At 36.7% G+C, this 16,641-nt stretch overlaps 1 protein-coding gene across 3 annotated transcripts in view; it reads left to right on the plus strand.

Moving 5' to 3' along the window:
- The window catches only part of LOC150081158 (protein-L-histidine N-pros-methyltransferase CARNMT1), a 176,199-nt gene that overhangs the window by 53,477 nt on the left and 106,081 nt on the right, over window positions 1-16,641 (plus strand). For all 3 annotated transcript variants that reach the window (XM_090380997.1, XM_090380995.1, XM_090380998.1), the window contains exon 3: window positions 15,397-15,560. In XM_090380997.1, the coding sequence (XP_090237123.1) occupies window positions 15,397-15,560 (164 nt within the window). The remainder of the gene's footprint in view (window positions 1-15,396; window positions 15,561-16,641) is intronic.

The following is a 16,641-nucleotide window of genomic DNA, read 5'->3' on the forward strand; positions in this document are numbered from 1 at the left end:
AACTTCCACAACGACAGATGGAAGTTTGTTCCAGCAATTAACCACCCGCTGGCTAAAGGCATTTCTGCACATCTATTCTACCTCTGTCTTTTCTTAATTTGAATTTATGCCCTCTTAGGTTCGTAATCTGAACAAGTGGAAGGATCCCATCAGAATTCAGCACGCTCAACCCATTCAAGGCCTTATATACCTCAATCAGATCACTGCGCAGGTGCCTAGTCTCCAGCCACTGCAATTTGCAGAACTTAAGCCCCTCTTGGTAAGAGAATCCCTTCATTCCCCTCACCAGTCTTGTTGCCCTTCTCTGTACACACTCAAGTAAATCTACATCCTTCCTAAAATGAGGCCTCCAGACCTGTACGCAGTACTCAAGGCGTGGCCTGACCATTGCCTTATACAGAGGGATAATCACCTCCTTTTCCCTGCTAGCAAAATTCCTATATATCATTGACAAAACCCCATGACCTGCCCTGACAGCCTGTCTGCATTGCTCAGAAAACTCTGCCTGCACAATTACTCCCAGGTCTTTTTCATTTTCTACCACCTTAAGTGTAGTACCACACAGAATCTCTGGGATTACTTCTACCCATATGTACTTTGCATTTGTCAAGGTTAAACTTCAGTTGCCACTTCTTAGCCCATCTGCCCAAATTATCTAGATCCTGTTGCAGTAGCACACTGCCATTACTGTCATTAACAACTCTGCAAACCTTTGTATCATCTGCAAACTTCGACATTAAGCCTGATATACCTTCATCAATATCATTGATAAATATACAAAACAACAGTGGACCCATCACCGAACCCTGTGGGACTCCACTAATAACATTAGTCCAAAAATAGCAGCACCCATTGATTACCACCCTCTGTCTTCTCCCACTTAACCATCCTTTTATCCATTGTAGCAACTTACCCATAATACCATTCTGCTCCAATTTGTACAATAGTCTTTCATGCACAACAGTGTCAAAAGCTTTTCTGAAATCCAAATAGATGATATCAAAATTATTTTTTGCATCCAGTTCCTTTGTAACCACATTATAATATCCTATCAAATTTGTCAGACAAGACTTTCCCTTAACAAATCCATACTGTGTCTGAATTATTGCTGCAGTCTTGTCTAGATGATCCTGCAATGCATCTTTAGCCAGTGACTCCATTATTTTACCCGGAACAGAAGTTAAATTAACTGGTCTATAATTACTCGTGTCACCCTTCGATCCCCATTTGTGAATTGGGGATACATTTGCACATCTCCAGTCCGTGGGAACCTCCCCTGAGTCCAAGGATGCTCTCATAATTATGGCCAAGGGTTTGCTTAGTTGCTTTGCCGCCTCCTTTAATATAACTGGATAGATCCCTTCCACTCCAGGTATCAGTTGATATAAGATGAGTCAGCAATTTTTTGCATATTTTGTAAAATTAAATGCTTTAGCATTAGCATTAGCAGAGGCATATGATGCAAGAAAGCAAGCTTATTCAGCATCAGCCAAAAAAAAAAAAAAAAAAAACCCACTCCCATTTCACCCCTCCGTTCGTTTGAAATACCTGTCCAGTTGAGCTTTAAATTTGTTTAGGCTATCAACTTCAACAACAAGTGATGGAAGTCGGTTCCACCAACCAACCACCCGCTGGCCAAAGGCAAATTTCCGCACATCTATCCAACATCCGTCCTTCCTCAATTTGAATTTATGCCCTCTGAGGTGATTATTCTGAGAAAGATGAAGAATCCCATTGGCATTGAGCATGCTCAAACCATTCAAAGCCTTATACACCTCTATCAGATCACCTCGCCGGTGCCTAGTCTCCAAACTCTGTAATTTGCAAAACTTAAGCCTTTCTTCGTAAGAGCAACCCTTTGTTCCATTTACTAATCTTGTTGCCCTTCTCTGTACCCGTTCCAGCAGCTCTACATCCTTCTTGAAATGAGGCCTCCAGACCTGTATACAGTACTCAAGATGTGGCCTTACCATTGCCTTATACAAGGGAATAATCACCTCCTTATCCCTGCTAGAAAAATTCCTGTATATCATTGACAAGACACCATGAGCTACTCTTGCAGCTCGTCTGCACTGCTCAGAGAACTTCATATCTGCCTGCACAATTACCCCCAGGTCCTTTTCATTCTCCACCACTGTCAGTGTAGTACCGCAGAGTTGATACGTTGCTCTGGGGTTACTGTTTCCCATATGCAGCACTTTACATTTGTCGATGTTAAACCTCATTTGCCACCTCTCAGCTGTTCAACCTTTCCAGATCCTGTTGCAGCAGCATAGCGTCAGTATTGTCCTTAACGACCCTGCCAACCTTTGTATCATCTGCAAACTTGGACATTAAACTTGATATCCCATCATCAATATCATTCATAAACACCGAAAACAACAACGGACCCAACACTGAACCTTGAGGAACTCCACTAATAACATTAGTCCACGTTGAGCAGTGTCCATTGATTACCACTCTCTGTCTTCTGCCACTCAACCATCCCCTTATCCATAGCAGCAATTTGCCTCCAATGCCACACTGTTCCAATTTGTGCAGCAGTCTTCCATGTGCAACAGTATCAAAAGCCTTTCTAAGATCCAAATATATAATATCAAAGTTATTCCCTGCATCCAGTTCTTTTGTGACTACATCATAGTATCCAATCAAATTGGTCAGGCAAGACCTGCCCTTAACAAAACCATGCTGCGTCTGAGCTATAACTGAATTCTTGTCTAGATGATCCTGCAGTGCTTCTTTAACCAGTGCCTCCATTAATTTACCTGGAACAGAAGTTAAACTAACAGGTCTATAATTACTTGTGTCAGCCTTTGATCCTCCTTTGAGAAAATATAAAACAGATAGTTGAGTGTGTATTATGCTTATCAGAACAAACGCTGCTATTGAATGCATTTTTTTAAAGGTGAATAATATTTGAATTGCTGAAATGGCACATTTAATGTAGAAATGGTAGAACGCTAAAATTTTGAACTTTTTTTTTTTTTTTTTTTTCTTACAAGCATCTTGATCTAGTGACACATTGATCACATTCGTTACAATAAAGTATCTCACTTTGGACACCAAATATAGTCAGCATAGTTAATTGTAGCTTTTCATGAATATCCATCTGATTGTGCAAATCAAGTCTTCACTCTGGATTATTCTATGTAACCTCAGTAACATAAAATTCTTTCCACTGGTGGTGATCAATTCGACCATATTGGCAGTTTTTTTTTATTATTATTATTTTTTTTTTTATTTCAGCAAATGATTGATAATTATTGAACAAAAGTATGAAATGTTGGAGTATGAAATGGAGACAAAAGTATGAAATGTTCTCTTCTGCTGAAAGTTGATTGTCTATTCCAATGTTTTAAATTGACTTTGGGTGTGGGAAACTTCTGAAACAGTTTTGTCATTTTTCCTGAAGTCATTAACATCAATTAGTCATTAATTATTTACAGCTGTATAGAATGTGGTCCCATGGAACAGTTTCATTCAATCTTTACTAATCAGAATACTTGAAGCGAAGGAACATTTCTAGCTGAGGTTTAAAACACCCCACCACCCTTTGATACTCTAGTACAGCCTTTCTCAACCTTTTTACCCTGGAGGAACCCTTAAAATAATTTTCAGGTCTCAGGGAACTCTTGCATAGAATTATATCTACAGCTCACAGTATGTTAACATGATCAGTAAGTTGTAGATATAATGATCCAATAATAATTGTTATGTTGTTATTTGGTTTTTAGGAGCATTAGCAACTAAGGCCATATTGCTCCGGGGATATGCGGTGGTTATTCCCTGACCTTTCCTCATCCTCCGTATAAAGGTGGTCATGAGCTTGAACCCCAGTCTAATCAAGAAACGTGTGCTACGCACTGCTGATCCTGCCCACCTGGCTATGGAGGTGCCAATAATAATTGTCATTGCTTATTTGAGTTGAGAATAATATTTTTCTGTGTATCTGTTTATATACATAAAAAGATAGGCCTATATATACATAAAAAGTTATTTTTTAAACTAAAAATAAAGAATGAAATTTACCTCTTTAATGTGAAACCTGAGCTTGCTTTCTGCTACACAAATACTCAATTCTGGGTCGAACTTGAGATAAACACACACACGGATTTCATCTTCAGCTTAAATGAGACGATTTCTGTCCTTGTTCTTAATGCTTGTTAAACAAAAAAAATGCTTGTTCACACATGTAAACACTTGAAAACTGCAGCAAATTATTCATTGCTTTCCTTTGAGTGGCAGGAATACTCTTCTTTCAAAGAAATCCAGGACTTGTCTAGGCTCAGATCAGTAAATCTCATCATGAATGTACTTGAATTGATCAGACTGCGGCTCACAAAGTTCTTCCTCTCCTTTCAAAGTCAAGTGCTCAGGCTGATCAGAAGACTCAGAGAAAGGGTTCCTCACCCAGTCATACACATTTGTTGAAAGGGGCAGAAAATACTGTTCAATTTTGTTTTGTAGTCCTTCCAGGTGGTTTTCAATAAGACTTGAGACTTCCTGATATCCTTCCCCACTCTCAAGCCGAAGCAACAGTGGAAACATTTCAAGATTTCCTTTTATAAGATGATTTTTCTAAAGATTCAGTTTTCTTTTAAATCCAAGAATTTTGTTGCTTGAAGTCAAAACATTTTCTTCAGGGCCTTGCAGTGACTTATTCAACTGGTTCATTTGATGAAAAATATCTGCTACGCAGGCTAGTTTCTGCAGCCATTCTTCATCTTCAAAGCACTCAGCAAAATCTGGCCTGCTATTTTCTTGAAAGTACTCCTGCAATTCACCTTCCAGCTAAAACACCCTGTTGAGAACTCTTCCTGTGATAAGCCACCAGATTTTTGTATGTAGCAAGAGATTTATATGCTCTTTATCCAGATTTTCACACATTTTTTTAAACATACTTGAGTGAGCTGGTCTTTGTTTAAAAAACTTCAGGATTTTTGTAGCATCATCCAGAACTTTTTTAATTTCATTTCCATGAGTTTTTGACACCAGCACTTCTCTCTGAAGAAAGCAATGTGTTGTGACAATGTCAGGATTTTTTGTTTTTTTACATGAGAGGCAAAACCCCTCATGGAGTCGGCGCCTCCGTAGCCAGGTGGGCAGGAGCAGAAGTGCGTAGCACACGCTTCTTGATGTAGACCGGGGTTTGAGCCCATGACCACCAAATACGGAGGATGCAGAAAGGTCAGAGAATGACCACTGCATATCCACGGAGCAATATGGCCTTAGTTGCTAATGTTCCTAAAAACCAAATAACAACAACAACAACCCTCATGGAGTCAACCATTGCTGGGGCACCATCAGTACAGATGCCAACACAGTTCCTCCAAGACAGATCTTTAGTTGCCAGATATGAAGACAAAACCTTAAATATATCTTGGCCTTTGCTTGTTTCGGACAACTCTTTGCAGGAGAAAAAGTTTTCTTGAATTTCGCCATTATTCACAAATCTTACAAATGCTACATCATCATTTTCATCAGCCATTTTCAATTCACTGCAGGATGAAGGCCTCTCTCCAGCAATGTTCCAGTTCCTTCTGTTTTTTGCAATGGCCATCCATTTACTTCTCAAAAACTCATGAATTTCATCTATCCATATCCGCCTTTGTCTTCCAGGTTTTCTTCTAGCTCCTCTTGGGTACCATTCTGTTATTTTCTTAGTCCATCTGTCATGTCTTCGAGCTATGTGTCCTGCCCAAGACCATTTTAGTTCTTTAGTTTTGATAAGAATGTCCTTTACTTGAGTTTGCTGCCTAATCCATGTGTTTCTCTTCTTATCTAACAGTCTGATTCCCAATATAATTCGTTCCATTCTTCGCTGTGTAGTTCTTAGCTTCTCTTCCATTCTTTTGGTGAGTGCCCAAGTTTCACTTCCATAAGTCATGGTGGGGAGTATACATTGATTCATTATTTTACGTTTCAGACAAACTGGGATATTGCTCTTCAGTATGTGGCTATATTTCCTGAATGCTATCCATCCAAAATTTATTCTTCTCTTGACTTTCAGCCATTTATCATTATTACAGCTAATAACTTGTCCCAGATAAGTATATGACTCCACCTTTTCAATTACTGCTCCTTCAATCATTATTTCCCTTTCCGTGGCATACTTGTTCATCATTACTTTTGTTTTAGCCTTACTAACTGTGCATAACTGATTAAGATTTTCCTCTAATTCTTTGGGATCGTGGCTTATGACCACAATGTCATCTGCAAATCGTAAATGGTTTAGGTACTCTCCGTTCACATTGACTCCTTTCTGCGACCAGTCTAATCTTCTGAAAGCTTCCTCAAGGGCAGCAGTAAACAGCTTCGGAGATATTGTGTCTCCTTGTCGAACTCCTTTCTCGATTTTAAATTTGCTACTGTCTTTGTCTAGTCTAATAAAGGATGTAGCACTCTCATATACTTTCTTCAAAATCATAATATATGGAGTATCTATGCCTTGTCTTTCCAGTGCCCGAAACATTGCCTTATGCTGTATGGAGTCAAATGCCTTTTCATAATCCACAAATGCCAGGCATAATGGTGTTTTATATTCATTTGCTTTCTCCATTAGCTGTGATATTACGTGAAGGTGATCCATAGTTGAGAATCCTGTCCTAAAGCCAGCTTGCTCTTTTCGTTGATTCTCATCAAGTATTCTTTCTAATCTGTTAGTAATGACCCTTGTGAACAACTTGTAGATATGGGATAACAAGCTAATTGGTCTATAATTTCCAATTTCTGATTTATCTCCTTTCTTATGCAGCAAAACTATGATTGCATTATTCCACTGCTTAGGCATCACACCTTTTCTAATGCACTTTGTGAAGAGCCTTGCCAGTTTTTGTGTTATGTCTCCTTTTCCCAATTTTAACAACTCTACAGTAACTTCATCTTCCCCCGGGGCTTTCCGATTCTTCATTTTCTTCAATGCATGTTCTACCTCATCAGGAAGAATATCGGGTATGTCGTATGTGTTGCTACTTTGCAATCCATGTTCCCCACTGCTGGTATCATTCCCTCGCTCCTTGTATAATTCTCTATAGTAGTCTTCTGCTATTTGAATTATGCCTTCTCTGCTGTTTATAAGTACACCATCGCTATTCTTCAGTTTCAGTATCATTTGTCTTTCTGTATTACTGCTCATGGCTGCTGATTTAAATCCTTTGTTTTCCCTTAATGCTTGTTCTACTTTTCTTGTGTTAAATCTTCTTATGTCCTCTCTGAGTCTCTTTCTAATGGCTTTGCATAACTCAGTATACTCAATTTTCTCCCTGTCAGTGTTTTTCTTGCTCTTCATTTGTCGTCTTTGGTTCATCATGACAAGTGTTTCTTGACTAATTTTTTCTTCTTTGGATTTCTGTTTCCCTATAGGTTTCTTGGGCTTTATCACTTTCAGAAAGTTGTAATATTCCTCGTCGATATCTTGGTCCTGAGCAGTCTGCAGAAGCTCAAACTTGTTCTTAAGTTCCAGTACATACTGCTTTTTCTCCTCCTCTGTTATTTCAAAGACCTTTGTATTATTTACTCGAGTCAGTTTTTTCCTTTCCTTTCCTACATCTATATCAAGTGTACATCTTACCATTCTGTGATCACTTCCAACATTTACCTTATTCAGGACGGTAACATCATTCACAATATATCTTCTGTTAGTGAGGATGAAGTTGATTTCATTAGTTGTTAATCCATTTGGACTCTTCCATGTCCACTTTCTGTTGACCCTTTTCTTGAAAAAAGTGTTCATTACTGACATTCCTTGAGATTCTGCAAATTCCACAAGTCTTTCACCTCTTTTATTTCTTTCACCAATTCCAAAATTTCCTATAGTTCCTCTTTCTGTGCTGTTTTGCCTTTTTCCAACCTTAGCATTGAAGTCCCCCATAATAATATTGTAGTGAGTTTTCTGCTCATCTAGAAGACTCTCAATTGTACATTTCTTCAACCTCTTCATCATCATGGCTCGATGTTGGTGCATAAATCATTATAATCTTTAGCTTGTACCTCTTAGAAATCTTGAGTATTAATCTTTATATGGTACTCCATATGGTACTTTAAGGAAAATTAGGCAAATTCAGTTCTTTTTGGTTATTTGCCCAAGCAGAGAATCAGAGCTGATTGGGTAAAGCTGAGATCCCATCTCAGAACTAAAGTTTTTACCATGCTTCTACCACATGGGAAAATTTGTTAAAAGGTCATGGGTTGTCTACTGCTATTTTTGAACAAGATTTGCTACTCATTGATAATTAGCAATAGATACCCAGTTTCTTGGTCTTGTAATTCATATGTAAAGTCTGATGCTCGTTCATTGAACATTTTTAGATTGTCAGGTTTGTAAACAACATTGATGCAGCCACTTTTATCCAATTTGTATTTGTCCCTTATTAAATGTCATCTAAACATGGTTAAACCTAGGACAAAGGCCCAAAGTTGTGAAAACTATAAAAGTCATTGTATGTGGGTATACTCTCTTTTTGTCATAGCATTGAGCAAACAGGGTTTACTCAAAGCTGTGCATCTTGCATGTTGTGGATATATCTTGTTGCTGGGTTGTTCAGGTCTTCACAGTGGCTACCTACCCATCAAGGAGACCCCAATCGGGATTGAAACCAAGCCTGGATAGTGGCATACACTTTAAATAACTGGCAGTATACCTCTCGATTCGAGAAGTTTTTTTATTTAGAGTAGTGCAGCACCAAGGTAGCTTGTAGCAAAATGCCACCACAATATGAGATCAGTGCACTGAGTAGATTAATTTTTATGTACATTTTACATTTAACATTGCTGAAGTGAAAGGAGAACTGTAATAGAGCACCAGTATTAATTATATATATGTTCCCATTTGCTTGCACTATTTATTGACATTATGTTGTGGGTTTCGTGCCTAAAGTAATTACAGCATGCAGTAGCATTTATAACTATTGATAAAATAGGGCATTGAATATTTTTCTCCCCATTCAATAAAATGGCTATGTGTAAACATGTTTATAAGGAAGAATATTCAAAGAAATGAACATTTATCAAAAAAGATTATGACAGAGTTAAATGCACAGTTAGGAATGAAATTTTTAAGTATTGAATATTGGTTGTGCTTACATAAAAGAAAACTTAAAACAAAGAAAACATAAACAAAATTGCTACTGCAGGCTTTGTTAACCTTTTTTAATAAATGCCTAGATGCTGAAGAAAATTTTCTTGGTAATACTACTGTTTTTCTCATACCCAAGAGCTGGTGTTTCAATTCAGTGTCTTTCAGATTTCCATGTTAACCTGTAACCTGGCCCTCACTGATCTTAAAAATTAATCGATTCATATATTCACCGGACAGTTTTCCACTGAAGAATCAATATAAAGTGCCTCCAGTTTTTTTACTCATTTTTCTTGGCATTGTTATGAAAAATAGATACCATTCTTAAAAAATGGTGAGAGGTATGGTGCTGCAACAATCAAGTCAGAAGTCTTGCCAGTACCTTTTTTTAAATATATATATATATAATTCATTCATATCATGCCAATGTTTGAAATTTTATAAAACAAGATCCAATGAAATCATGACTAATAGTTACAAATAGGATTATCTGGCATTGTTCTTTCTTTTGTTTTTTTATTAATGGAAATCTTTATTGTCTGTTAGGGCGAAGGCTTCATATACCCATTACAGCAAGCAGATACCAGAGGTTTTAAAGCAATGCATATGACCCTGTGTGTGGAGAAAAGTGATGTGAGCCACAGCTCACTCTCGCACACACTGGTATGTTGGGGGATATATACAGGGAGGGGCATATAAGATTATTATTATATTACACATATTAACAAAGTTTTTAGAAGCACATGTAGATAAATTTGGAATCAGTTAATACTGTATATGCAAAATTTTGATTTGTGTAAGATTTAGTAATAACTTGTAATTTGACAGATTTCTGCCAGACTTTTACAGTAATATTAATGAAATATATATAGAGCCACATTACAATATAAGTAAGGTGATGCTGGCAGTATAAATGGACCCATTTAAATGGTATGTTTTTCTCCATTTATGCAGAGGATGACATTTCTCTACTATACTATGTACGTATTTATGGACATTTTAAGATGATTGGTTGATTGGTGTTTTAGGTGCATGGGACATGTTATGTACATATATTAGATAGACAGCTCTTCAATACCTAACATCCATATGCCATGTACTCCTAGTTATGTTGAAGAATGTTATGTGAAAATTTATTTTACAAATGTTTATTTTACAAATATTCCACTGCCGTTTTGGAAATTGATTACCATAGCAGATTAAACCAGAGGGATGAGTCTGATTTAAAATGGTCATAAGTATTTCTATTGCCAAGGTCATGGAGATTATTTTCTTTTGCTCAGTGTGGAAGTACTTTGTGGCTGCAGTGACAACATTGTGCATAAGTTCCCATTGAAAAATAATTTTCTTATAAATGCTGAGGCAGCACAAGTTTCATCAATTGGCATTGCGTGACTTTCAAATTGGAACATTTTGTGCACAATTTTCCATTACTGCTTGGTGTCATTAAAGATGAAGAAATGGATGTTTTTCAGCACCAGTTCTGTCAGTTTCAGTGAGGGAACCTACCAGATACTATTATGAAAGAAGAAAGAATTGTACTGTGGTCCTTGGTTGGGGAACTGAAAAATGCACAAGGAAGTCTGAAATATGACAAATTATCCCAAGTCATGCTTGGTATTTTAATAATTTCTTTTGTGAGAGTATATTCAGCTGGGTCAGAAAACCAAAAACGAGTTCAAATGTTCTCTTTCTGGTGAAGCTTTGCAAATGCTCCTGACAAGTCTGAAGAGGACAAAATCTGCAACAGTATTTTTCTTGAAGTAATTAAAATTAGTTAATTGCTAACAGAATATCCAAACAAAAATCTACAGACAGAAAATTGGTAGGTAAGCTAATTAACTGTATTTAAAAGCATACTTACTGGTAAATAATCCTATGGCTGTATTTTAATATAAAATATGTGTTTTTATAGTGAAATTTAATTTCTAGTGCAATGTGGACTTTAAAAAAGCCTCCTGCTTTTTCCAAAAGGTTTAGTGAGTTTCCACTATTTGATAAAGTAATGGGACAAGTGTATAAAAGTTTTTGATGATTATGTTGAAAAAATAAATTTTGTTCAGGTCAGTAGTTTCATGTTTATTTCTTTTTTTACTTAAATAAATAAATTTTCTGTTTATATTCCAGCATGACAACCAAGTCAGTAGAGTTTATAATAAATCGTCAATACAAATATTTATCGTATTTAGTAGTAACGGGCTTGAACCCCGGTCCACTCAAGGAACATGTGCTATGCACTCTCGCTCCTGACCACTAGGCTATGTCAGACCTGACTGTGTGGGTTACGGACTTTTCCTCTTAAAATGTATTTTTTGATTTGTGTGTTCCTGTAGTTTATTTATATAATTGTTTATATAATAAACAATATTATATAATAGTTTATTTACACACTCTAGCCAAAAAAAACCTTTATTCATCAAATTGGGCTGCTTTGTTTCGAATAACAAGTGTGTGGTGCAGCATGGATTCTATAAAGTGTTTTTAGTGTGTTTTGATCTAATTGTAACTATTCTTCAAGCAAAATATTGTGTAGCTACGACAAAGTTCAAGGAAGAGAACTTTGTTGCTGAATAGCTCTCTTCAGCATATCCCCATGTGTTCTCAATAGGTGTGGAGGGCCAGGGAAGATGGTGGAAATCCATGTCATGTTCTCCGAGCCATCCTTGCATGATTCTGGTATGATGCACTGTTGCATTGTTATCCATAAAGTGGCCATCACCTTTGGGATAAAAGTGTAACGTTGCAGGGTGCAGTAGATCTAATACAAAATTCAGATACTCCCTGGATGACATTCAACCTTCCATTGCTATCAGCAGATCCAGTCTATGCCAAGAAAACATTCCCCATGCCATGATACCACTTCCAGATGCTTTATTGTCTTAACAAGGAAAGCAGGGTCCATCACTTTGTAAGGTTCTCGCCATACTCTCTGCCTACCATCAGTGTAAAACAAAGTATCGTGATTCATCTGACCGCACGACTTTCTTCCATTGTTCCACTTTCCAATCACAATGTTCTTGGCACCACTGCAAGGGGATTTTTTTGTTTTTCTCTGAAACAAGTGGCTTCAGAATAGGCCGGCGACTGCCAATACTCAATTTCTTTATTTTCCTGAGCATGATACGGGTTGAAATAGGCTCAGTTGAATTTAGATATTATTTTCTGTGCACTGGATGTCCTCTTTTTCTGTACAGTCTTTAGAGTACAATGGCTTTGCTCTTCAAGTTTTATTTTTCTGCCACATTTATGCCTTTGAGATGTGGGAGAACTGCATGCTTTCCAGTCATTATAAACCCTTGAGATGAATGGTTTTGAAAAATCTGTTAATTCTTTCGTTCCTTGAATCATGGCTACTGCTGCTAAACATGCACCGACGATAAGGTCTTTTCCAAAGATAGATCATGCATATTCCCCATTCTGGCTGCAGATTACTACAGTCGAACAGTCTATGCAGTCTTTTACTCAACACAGCAACAAATCATCACCTATCATAGTTTTCTTTGTATCTATTTGCATTTATCCAAATTTATGTACATTTCTTCTGTCTGTGACTGTCTTAGTACAAAAGTTCACATTTTTTTGGTAAGTATGTATTTATAATAACTTTATTATATAAAATGTGATAACTGGAATTTTTGTGCTCCTAAAAGTGCAGATCTGTTTGTGTAATGCTTTGTGATATAATATTACTGTTTACTTAAATGATGGTACCATAAGAAAAATCAGATAATTGTATTGCCCTTGCTTTTTTATTGTTAGTTTTATGCATTTTTAAAATTTTTTTTTTACTTTTATAGCTTGGGGTGCATTTTGTCCAGTTCTGTCATCTTCAAAATTTTGTCCTGGTTTTCATCCCTGAAAATGTGATCATCCTAACTTTGACACATACGACTAACAAATTGCATCTCTCTGCCTCCCTCTTGTTTAGTTCTTTTCCCTCCCTGAAAACTTAAGGGAAAGGGACTGGTCTTTAAAGGGACTTTTAAAAGTCCCTTTAATGACCTCAACAAGGACCCTTATCTGTTCAGATGTACACATCCCTACAAAATAAATTTCCCAACTAACTAGGGCAGGCCATTCTGGTGAAAATCTTTCTGTTAGTTCTACAAGGTCCCATCAAGCCTAGAATTAATTAACAAACCTTACATGATAAAATCCTTCTTATTGTGCCTGAGTAGGATTTCTGACACAAGTACTTTTTATCCTAACTCATGACATTTTTTCCCCAAGGTCCTATGGTTTCAACCATATTCTCAATTTTGTTTGCATTTAATATCTTTAGTACCCACTGGTACCCACCAAGGAGGCACATTATAGCCCTAGTTGCTGTTGCACCATTAAAACCCAAAAAACCAAACCCAACCCACCAAGGCCCAATTAGTTTCCTTGAGAATTGATAACTGGTTAGTTAAATCATTGGTTGTTGAAACAGGCAAAAATATTCTGGTACTGCGCTGTCTATCTTTATTATAAAATATATTCCCCAGTTTACCATCACAATTGAGTCTCATAATAAAACTACCTCACGTTGAATCAAAACAGCCCGCTCTTGACAGTTCATATCTGTGGTCTAATTTGTGAATGCATCCGCTTGTTAATTAATTAATATCTTTATTGCAGGCAGTGAATGGTTACATGATTGCCTGATGCAATAATACCCATAACAGCAGCAATGCTAGGGGTTTAATATGAAATAACTAATACAGGAAAAATTACATAAAACATATATTAAAACATAAAATGTATAATTACATATTTTACATATAAAATTGATATTAACACGGGAAATGAAAGAACATGAGAAGCGAAGAAAAGACAATGGCAGTCACTCAGCTGAAGACGCAAGCTGTTCTCTGATGATGCATCTTCTGTACATTTTATCGTCCACATCCGTCTCCTGGACATTGTGGAGCATCTCCATGGGCAGGAATCTATCCCCTATCCTGAGCATCCACGCCACAGACCACAAAGAAGGGAGAGGGCTCTTAAGGGGGGGGGGGGATCCTCTAATTGCACATCTGCCAAAAACTTGGCATATTCACTTCACCTACTCTCATTTTAATTGACATGAGCAAGCAGAGGGTGAATATCCGTTTGGAGACTTTTCTGTAATTTAGAAGTTTTTTTTATTTTTTTTTTATGAAAACCCCAAACACGAAAGGTATCAAAACCTATAGTACTTAGTACCGTGAATGGGTTGAAGGAGAAGTATGGGGGGAGGGGGGTGCCGGAATTGGGTGATATCTGAAGTGTGTGTGAGTGGTGGCAGTTTATGCTTGAAGAGGACCCACTGAAGAAGCCAGTACTCATTGGATGCAATGGTTTTCAGCATTGTTTTCGTTGCTGATGCCCAGATTTCTGAACCGTAGGTGATGACTGGCTGCAGAAACTGGTATATGTATTGGAGCGTGCACTTAGGCTCTGTGACATGGAGGTGTTGTTTGGCAAGCCATCTTAATCTGCAGACCTTGTTGTGAATGTCTGCAACATGGTGTTTGAAACTGAATTTAGAATATAAAACTCAGAATATAATGCCGAGATCTCTGTGCTTGGTGACTGGGGCGATGGGGGTTCCGTAGATTTCCAGGTTTAGTTGCGTTGGGTTTGATTTGAGTGAAAACACCATTTGTGCAGATTTGTTTGGATTAATCTTAAGAGAAAACTGTGCTAAGTATGTAATCAGATTCTTAAGGCTGTTGATAATGGTTTCAGAAACAGAATCAGGTCGGGTGGTCCCGTTGATCCGATAGAGGAGCTTCAAGTCATCTGCATAACTGATAAATTCTGTTTGCTGACACAGGAATGAGTGGGGACTTGTTGCTAAATCCCCAGCATTAGTTATTTACTTTCAATTTGGTTGCTCACAGAAAATGGAAAAAATTAAATAATATGCTTAAAAGGTGGGGATGGGGAGGGTGTTACCTGATTTGTTTTTTTTTATTATTTAGTTATGTTATCTGAAGGTGATAAAATGGTGCATTTTGTTTAACCATTGTTGGGATAGTTTATACCTGCCCTGTTGGATAGCATTAAAGTAGTTTATTTAATGCATATTTTTAGTCATGCAGGACATTTATTGGTATTTTCGGAAGAATTTTTTCTTTGTCAGAGCTATTATTACTTTTATATGTGAGACAAATAATTTTTTATGAAGTGCTTATTTACAAAAAAAAAAAATCAGCATGGGTGCAAATATAATTCTCATAATTCTTTGTTAAATTTGCATTTTATGCAAATCATATGCTATCTTATGTAGTATAAGATTAAAATTTTATTTTCTTGAATTGTTTATTTTACTAGTGCAATAAAAATTACTTTTTCAGAAAGCGTTGGGTCACATTCAGGCATCGCCATCAGATATGGATAAAGTGCAAAGCATATTTAAGCAGATTGTAAGAGAATGGAGTGAAGAGGGTGAGCAAGAAAGAAAGACTTGTTTTAAACCTATCTTGGATGAAATACTTCATTTGTTTCCAGGAGAACTGGTGTATGTAAACTAATTACTTAAAAAAATAGTATTTAATAAAATTATATCTTAAGTTTCTTTTTCTACAGTTTGAGGGGTTCTTTTTTTTTTTTTTTTTAATTTTTTAGTATTAATGCAATTGTTCATTGATTTACTCATGTTTTTGAGAATTTAAAGACCTGAAAATACTCAATTGCATTAGTTATAAAGTAAATTTTTGTAAACAACAGTTTACAAGATTTTACTGATAAATGGATTATTTTGAAAGCACAGCCACTTAAATTTAATAAATGACTTGGTGGAAATGGCACATTTAAAGCTTCTGAAGAGTGACTTTGGAGATGAAAGGCTTGTCATGGGATCTCCCATGATAATCTTTTAGGCAAGTCTTCCTTTCTTTGACTAGAAGTTACACTAGATAAAAATATACATGAACTGACAAGTGATTTATGGAGAAATCACGTGGCTTCACTTCAGCACTATGATAGGCTTGGACAGTTTGATTTAGTTTTCTCAACACATGTTAAATTCTGGGGTATCAGAAATAAATACACAGTAAAATTAGTAAATCAGTAAGACTGAAGTTTTTAAACAAAGTGCAGTATATTTTGTGAGTGTGGAATTCCAGAAGAAACAATTCACATTGGGTGAAAGAGGAAGAAAATTGCATTCATTTGTAGACCTCATAGAAGATGAAGTAGGCCTCCAAAGAAAGAAAACTAGACTGAAAATAGTGATGTGGACCAATGTTTAAACAAGTGGTTTTTTTTTTACAGAAGTTTAGCGAAGGAGTACTGATAAATGGTGCTGATTATTTTGTACTGATAAAGATGGAGTACTGATAAATGGTACTGAATCAGGAGTAGTGATAATTTTGAAAGCTTATTTAATAAACTACTTGGTGGAGATGACATATTTAAAGCTTCTGAAGGGTGACTTTGGAGATGGGTGGCTTGGCATGGGAACTCCCATGTTAATCTTTTAGGCAAATCTGCATTTTGCAACATTACAGGAGCATTGCCCATCATAGCTTCAACTCACTTACCTTGATAACTCTTCTCTGTTGACAATAGGTCCTATGAAATCGCTTCCCATGGTCTTC

Source organism: Mastigoproctus giganteus, chromosome 9 (genome assembly GCF_048544385.1).
Source record: "Mastigoproctus giganteus isolate SK-2022 chromosome 9, ASM4854438v1, whole genome shotgun sequence".
Lineage (NCBI taxonomy): Eukaryota > Metazoa > Arthropoda > Arachnida > Uropygi > Thelyphonidae > Mastigoproctus > Mastigoproctus giganteus.